Genomic DNA, 7,746 nt, shown 5'->3' on the forward strand with positions numbered 1-7,746 from the left:
ATTTGAAGACAACAAAATACTTTAATTGGTTGTTGTCCTCCAGTGCCGTATACTTTTAAAGATACAGTCTGAACAACACACTTACAACTTTTTTTCTGTTTGTATGGTCTGCACACAGAAATCAACAGTCATTATAGAAAAATGATGCTATATGGAAAGTCAACAAGAACCAATCTGAGGGGGAAATTTGCAGGATGCCCTCAAATGAAATGCATTCCATCGTGGCTAGGCCATACACGTGATGTATTAGAATAACACGTCTGCTGTATGTTTGTGGTTTATCTCACTTGTTCTTCATATGGTTATCTCTTAATAAATCCATTTATCTTTTGTGGGAAACTCAAACATCCATAATGCATCTTCTGTCAAACACAGTGATGTAACTTCAGCTAAACCTAACGACTGATAGCTCAGCTGTAAGTATCACAGCAACGTTAAATAAAATGGCCAAACAGTTACACAAAGTGACACATTAGAGTAAGGCAAGAGTAACATTTGCAAAAACTGTAACTGGTGAAGTAAAGCCACTTCTTTGTAAAAACAACAAGCGTGTCTTTCGGGCCTTTCTGCTGGTAGTTTGCATGTTCTCCCTGTATTAAGCTAAAGCTAATTTGAAGTCTTTCACTTTCCCCCTACATAAAAGACATGCTTTTGAGGTTAGTCTGTGACTTTAAATCGCCCGTAGGCGTGAATATGAGCGTGCCTGTGTTTGTCTGTCTGTCCCTTTGCGGCCCTCGCCAAAAGATAGCTGGGATAAACCGAAGCGCCCTGCGACCCTGAACTGGTTAAAGCAGCACGGAAGATGTATGGTAAACATGGATGTACACATGAGACTCCAACCTGCATTCAAAGCTCGGTATAATGTTTGTAATGGACAACTTAAAATCTCACATGAAGTTTTAGCCCAGAACCAGAACCAAAGGGGTGTTGGCGACAACCCTTATTGTCTTTGTAAACAGGCCAATCACATATTGAAAAGTAAAATAAAAGAGCAGGAAAATATTTTTTTTTATGTTAATGTTTTCATCAGTTTGAGATTTTTTCATCATTTATTTACATTAAAACATTTGTATTGAAGAGCAACTGAATTTCACAGCAGTCTGAATTACAAATCCCCCAAATGGCTTACAAACATTCAATGTAAACATAACTGCACTTTATTTTGAAATTAGACACCTATTCATGACGACATCCTGGCCTGAAGTTCAGTTTCAAGACTCAGATGTAAGAAAATGTTCCACTCCAGGTTTTATCAACTTGTCCAGTCCTGCAGCTCTCTGCATCATAATCTCGCTGTCACGTTCCACACGAGCCCAGCTGTGGGTGCAAGGGAGTCCCTGCACGGAGCTGCTGATGTGTCCGCGCACTTCCCTAGTCTGCAGCCCGGACACGGTGTCCGTCACGGCTGAAGAGTCCCGCACGTAGCAACAATGCCCGGGGCCTCTCGGCGGCTCGCAGGATACGTGCACGGCTGCAGCCTGCAGCAGAGGTACGTGCACTGGGTCAGCAGACATGTTCCCGCCTCGTGCTGCGAGGACAAAAAGAAAGAAAGGAAAAAAAAAAAAAAAAAACAGTGATTCAGGGAAGAGCCCAGTCCTGGTGTGGATACCAGGAAAAATATCTGAACGAACGGCTGGAGTTATTTTTAGGAAGTCAGTTCAAATCAGATGTCCGTGTCCCTGAAAAGTGTCAATATGTTTGCAGTAGCTGTGACACATAGGTTTACTGTCAGCTCAGGTGTTTCTGCTTGTTTTCTGGTCAATAATCAAGTCTGGCTTCACCATTCGAGTCAGAGATCATAAAAAGACCATACTAATATATATTATAACACAGTAGTACCAGAATAAGCTAAAAATAAGCACAGGGAGACACTAAAGACTAAAACCATCAGTGTTCCCTAACATACTTCCAGATAAACCAAACATGTTAAAATCAGAACAAATGGGACCCTAAAAACAACCACTGCAGAATCTCAATAGTGTTTACGAGAAAATACAAATGACCAAAAAATCTGTTATTCCTGATAAGATATTAGATGTACAGCTCAAAAAAGATACTAAATGACCTAGTGATGTGAAATAAGAAAACAATTAAGGACAATAAGAAACACCGAAAGTACTGCAAAACAGCACCAAAGAGATACCAAATGACCAAAATGTAATTGTGAATGAGCAAAATGGGACACAGTATCCATGAAAGTGCAGGAAAGATACAGGGAAAACACATAAAAGAACATGTTTGTACACAGAGAGATTGTGGTTCCCGAAAGAGTTATGTAAGATGTAAACAGACAAACAACAATAAAAGAAAATGAGGAATACCATGCATGAAATGCAGTGGTAGAGATTGAAAATAATATGAGCTGACAATGGTAACAGTTAAAAGATCAGAAAAATGTGATTGAGCTTTGATAACTATTAATCAAAAAATTATAAAAGAGGACAGAATTAATCATAGAACACGATGCAGATAAACAATATATCATCAAAAGTTAACCATGCTGTGTCAATTCTGGAAGTGAAGACAAAACACCAAAAAACAGGTATTTTCTTGCCTGAAGAGTCAATTATAGTCAATAATGTGTATTGTGAAATTGTGTATTTTTATGCCTCAGTCACATAAATAAAATGGACAAAGGTACAAGCCAAAGTCCTGTGAGCCATCATGCAGGGTGAGTGTGTTCTGGTGTGTGTCAGACCACGTGCCTTGTTTCTGCCTGCGTGCCTACGTGTGTGATTGTAGGATTTTGTCATCAGGAATGAGTGAGTAAAACAGCCTGAGGGCTGAACTTTCCCCTACTTCTCACACTGACTCCTCCGACCCTGAATGTTCTCCCACATTCCTGATTCTGGAACCCTTTGGCTTCAATCTCCAGATAAACTGTCAAAATAAAAAATGTATCCATCTTTGTTTTGTCGTCAAAGAAATAAAAAAGTAAATAAATAAATGAAAAATACTGAGGAGCTGCAACCTGGCAGCTATCAATGTAAGTGATCTCTCACTACTGTCTAGCAACCCAGTTTATGATGAAAAAAAACCGATCTTTTAAGGACAAGAAATGAGTCGAAAAACATTAGATGCCGAAGTCTGATCCTCAGTGTGTATTAGATTCATCGATCATTCAGTGAGGTTGTATTTTAAGCCAAATGACCACAGAAAGGTGAGATTAAAGCTGCAACAATCAAATATGTGGTTCTCGACCTGGAGCCCAGGACTATGTTTGGGGTTTGGTGATAATATTTGATCAAACATGAAGGAAAACCACCATAAGAAGGTTTCTAGAATGTAAGGTCGACATAGGTTCTGTTTATTTTGAACATTCCTGTTTTTGTATGTTGGTGTCTTCTACCATTTGTCTTTAGTTTAATGTTTTTAAGAACTGAAGATTAGAGGGGATGTCCAGATCTTCAATTAAAAAAAAACAAAAAATAGTCTCCTCTCAAAAAAAAAAAAAATACTAATAATAAAAAAAAAGAAATCGCGTCACATTCCTGCATTGTCGAGGGTGTAACCTGTAATTGAAAGCTTCCATTGCAGCATGGTGGTGTTCCTTACAGTGAACACTTCCCCCGCCTCCACCCCTCCCTCCCCTCCTCTCCTCTCCCTCCCCTCCCTCCTCCACCTTCCAGCAGCCAATCAGAGGAGGCCTGCGCTGCGGCACTGAGCTATAAGAGCCTCACAATGCCTCCAGCAGCACATAGCAGAGACAGCGAAGCAAGAGGACACTCAGCAGCAACACAGCCACTGATCGATCAAACACTCAGCAGACACACAAAGATGAAGACGCCCCAGCTACTCATCGTCCTTGTGACCATCTTGGTGCACGCGGCTGCCGGCTTCCCCACCGAGAGGCGAGGCCGGGAGAAGCACGCTTCCTGGGATGATGTGAACGTGGTGGCCCACGGCCTCCTGCAGCTCGGCCAGGGCCTGAAGGAGCATGTGGACAAGACCAAGGTCCAGATGAGAGACGTGAACGCCAAGCTGAAAGCCTTCAATGGCTCACTGGTTGAGCTGGAGAGAAGACAGCAGGAACAAGACGAAGCTCTGAAAAGCAGACAGGAGGAGGCAGAGGTGAGGGAGAGGAAGACCTCAGAGCTGGCCGAAGAGGCAATGGTGAAGGTGGAGGCGGTGAAGAAGGAGACGGAGGACATCCATTCCAGGATGGAGAGACTGGAGGAGGTGCTGAAGGGGCCGACACTGGACGACAACGACCACGACCACACAGGAGTCTCATTCATCCAGGTGAGTTAAATATATCTCTCATGAAGACCATCATGCTATTTACGCACATCACATAACCTTTAAACAGATGCTGGATAAGTCACAGCAGCCACCAAATATATTTACACACAGATTGTTTTGTATCTGTAAGTTTCTTGTGCTGAAAGTTTTCAGACAGATGCAGTATGTGAAACAAAGCACACAAACAATATGATATTTCAAAGCTCACGTTTGTCTTTTTTTTCTGTGCATTTTTCTATTTAGTTTGTGGCTGCTCAGAACAAACGCATCGACCAGCTGGTGGAGAAAATCAAGCAGCAACAGGACAAACTGGAGAAACAGAGTGTGCATCTGCAGGCACTGCAGAGCAAGGTGCGTTATTCCCCATCACAGCTCACATCTGCCCCTTTCCTGCTCTTCACCTGAACGAGCCAACTTTAATCTTCTGAATCTGTGTTTCCTGCAGGTTTCTCACAAGAGAGTGAAATCACACCGACGCAGAGACGAAGAGACCGTCCTGAGGGGCGCGGCCGAGCAGACCCCCACTGAAGCAGGTAACTATTATTTTTTACAACTAGAAACTGAAAATAACAGCAAGAGAAGGGTCCAGGAAAAACTTTGTCATATGAGATAAACTGAAACATTCCCAAAGTTAAAGGTGAACTCACATTAGAGCTTATAGCCGCAGTGAGAAACTGTCTGAGGTGAATCACAGGATTACAGATTCCTCCCCCCTGAACTCACATTTACAAGGAAATACTGGTTTTGTTTTTTTTACTGTCAGCTGTGAGTTCACACATGCACAAGCTCACACATGGGCAGAGCAGATTTACCTTTGCACCTCAGTTTACAATGTTTGACATGCTGGCAGAGTCGTTCAGACAAAGTCCAATGATCAGAGGAAAAGAAGGCGGGAGCAGCAGCTGCAGCGTTTCAGACACACCTGCAGTCTACAGTGTTTGTAGGGCGCACAAAACTCCAGCAGCAGATCATGAAACCAGTGTTATGAGGCATGCAGTAAAGGCAATAGTTAGTCCTCATGAATCCTTCAGTAGATATACAGGAGCTCATCCTCAAGCACTTGATTTATTAATCAGGATTTTGCTTTTTTTTTTGTTGCCCCTTCAAGGTTTGGCGAGAGACTGTCATAATCTCTTCGTACAAGGCCAGAAAGTGAGCGGCGTTTACACAATCCAGCCCGAGAACTCGCAACCCTTCAGCGTCTTCTGTGAAATGACCTCAGGTGAGTCAAACAGTACATATTCATCATGCAGCCAGGTTTAAATATCATTTAAAATCACCACAATATCACACAAATTTCTCAGACACACCTTTTTCTCCTACCCATTATTTTGAGTTAAGTTGTAAAATGCCTGTGACTTTCTTCCTGCAGAAGGAGGCTGGACGATCATCCAGAGACGTCATGATGGATCCCAAAGCTTCAACCAACAGTGGGACGACTATAAGAAGGGCTTCGGGAGCCTAAATGGTGAGTCTGCCTTACATCAGTTTGTGTAAACCTGCGATATTGAATCCCCCCCGCCAGAAATTAACCGAACATCTTATCTTCTCACAGGCGAGTTTTGGTTGGGCTTGGACAAAATCCACTCGCTGTCCAAACAAGGCCGCTACGTCCTGCAGGTGGAGCTGTCAGACAATGAGGGACAGCAGCAGGAGGTCCGCTACCAGTTTCACCTGGATGGGGAGCAGGAGAATTTCGCCCTTCACCTGGGGCAGGAGTCGCCGTCCGGGCTTCAGGAGAACATCGCCAGAGGCGTCCCCTTTTCCACTGTCGACAGAGACAACGACCTCGCCGCGGACATCAACTGTGCTGAGCTGCTCTCAGGTGCGTCCACTTCTCTGAAACCCCATTCAAGAGTCCAGTCACCCAGCATTTTTATAATAGACGAAGCTTCGTAGCAGTTGTTCAGATAAGTTCTCTTGTGTTGCAGGTGGTTGGTGGTTCAGCAACTGTGGCGATTCAAACCTCAACGGGAAGTATCCCAGGAGGCCGAGCGTAAACAGGAGACACTTGTTCGGGAAGCAGGCGATGTTCTGGACGAGAAAACAGGGACCAGCCCGCCCGCTCAAGACAACGCTTCTTAAGATCGCACCAGCATCAACACAACAGTGAGCCGTCAGCTGGAAGTCAACACCACTGAAAACCAGAGACGAGTTTTCAAACCGCTGAGAGACTCGAAGCAGGGCGGCCACTGAACGTACCGTCCTGATGCACTGAATGATCACATTTCTATTGTACGCCATAAGGTGTCTTCTGTTCAGTCATATTGACAGCTTTACTTTATTCCCTTTGTGAGGGTTTTGCCTATTTTGTAACGGTGTTTTAATTTGCTTTTAAAATGCACAGTGTCTTCCTTTGTACATTTTCTATTTCATTTATAAGAAGTGACTAAAAATAAAAAACATTGATTTAATGAATCTGTTTATTTGTTGTGAAAATATACATCCGACACTTATTTCTACATTTTACTTGCATAAGGGCACGATAATTACAGGAACAAGAGATTTGTAAAGAAATTAGCTGACCCTAAACAATTATGTAATTTATGAGGAATTTCATTACTGTTACCAATCATTATCAAAGATTGATTGTAGATTATCAACTTTAGATTGTCCATAACATGCTGAATCATTTCTATTGAGCAAAATTATGAAAAACAGATTCATGTTTTAATCTCTTTGCAATGAATTTAGGATTTTTACAAGTAGATGTTGCAGCACAACAGCTGAACAAACAAATGAAAATATACACAGGATTAACACTATTCTCAACAGATGTCAGTGTACTTCTAAAACAAAATATAGTCAAACATTTCCTGAAATCTTTCCAAATATTTAAGGCTTAGAAAATTCAGTTAAACACCTGAACCTTTTTTTTTTTTTTTACAAATAAAGCATTCCAGAAAATACATGTCAGTCTGCTAAAAGCCCAGGAAAAAGTTCCATGAATTTAATGCAAAAGATTTCAAATGCCGGGTAAATGCCCCTTAGGGAACATTGGAGAGGTCCTCTGGGCGGAGCAGCAGGAAGAACGTGAGGGTCGGGACAATGCCTTTTCCAAGCGTTCTTCTTCATAGAAGCTGTAGTTTCTGTGAAAATCAAATCAGACATGGCACACAACGTGGCTAATGGTCTGAGCAGATGTCCAGATGTTATTCAGTTGTCTTCAGCCTCAATCAAGATTGTGGGGTTAGATAGTACAGATTTATCAAAAATGTAAATTTGTAAATTGGTTTTACAATGTAAGACTCCTTGAAGAGTTTTTACATTTTGTAGCAAGAGCTGGTTAATCAATGGTGACAAAACCAAAATTCTGTCATTTGATGTCTGTGCAACCACCACTTAAGATTTGAGCTTATTTAAATAGAATCGTGCATGAAATGTTTGAAAATACACTTCAGAATGAGGGAAAACACTTTGAAAAAAGATTCTTTATCAACTTCTGTTTATTGTTCCTTCAGTATCGGACAACATGAGCCATGGACACATCATTAGATACTGGGT

General features: G+C 42.0%; 1 protein-coding gene across 1 annotated transcript; it reads left to right on the forward strand.

Moving 5' to 3' along the window:
- Positions 1-3,707: 3,707 nt before the first annotated feature.
- Positions 3,708-6,656, forward strand: LOC115381349 (angiopoietin-related protein 4-like). The gene is made up of 7 exons (XM_030082648.1): positions 3,708-4,242; positions 4,486-4,593; positions 4,688-4,775; positions 5,351-5,464; positions 5,615-5,710; positions 5,798-6,067; positions 6,174-6,656. The coding sequence occupies exons 1-7, from the start codon at positions 3,778-3,780 to the stop codon at positions 6,353-6,355; spliced, it is 1,323 nt and encodes a 440-aa protein (XP_029938508.1). The 5' UTR covers positions 3,708-3,777; the 3' UTR covers positions 6,356-6,656.
- Positions 6,657-7,746: the final 1,090 nt, after the last annotated feature.

The sequence above is a fragment of the Salarias fasciatus genome, chromosome 23, assembly GCF_902148845.1.
Source record: "Salarias fasciatus chromosome 23, fSalaFa1.1, whole genome shotgun sequence".
Lineage (NCBI taxonomy): Eukaryota > Metazoa > Chordata > Actinopteri > Blenniiformes > Blenniidae > Salarias > Salarias fasciatus.

What these genes read in the sequence shown, in the direction of transcription:
- LOC115381349 (XM_030082648.1), top strand. Translation starts at nt 3,778, where the DNA reads ATGAAGACGCCCCAGCTACTCATCGTCCTTGTGACCATCTTGGTGCAC. An exon ending in GCAGACCCCCACTGAAGCAG is followed by an intron (nt 4,776 to 5,350) that starts GTAACTATTATT and finishes TGCCCCTTCAAG; the next exon opens with GTTTGGCGAGAGACTGTCAT. An exon ending in CTTCTGTGAAATGACCTCAG is followed by an intron (nt 5,465 to 5,614) that starts GTGAGTCAAACA and finishes TTCTTCCTGCAG; the next exon opens with AAGGAGGCTGGACGATCATC.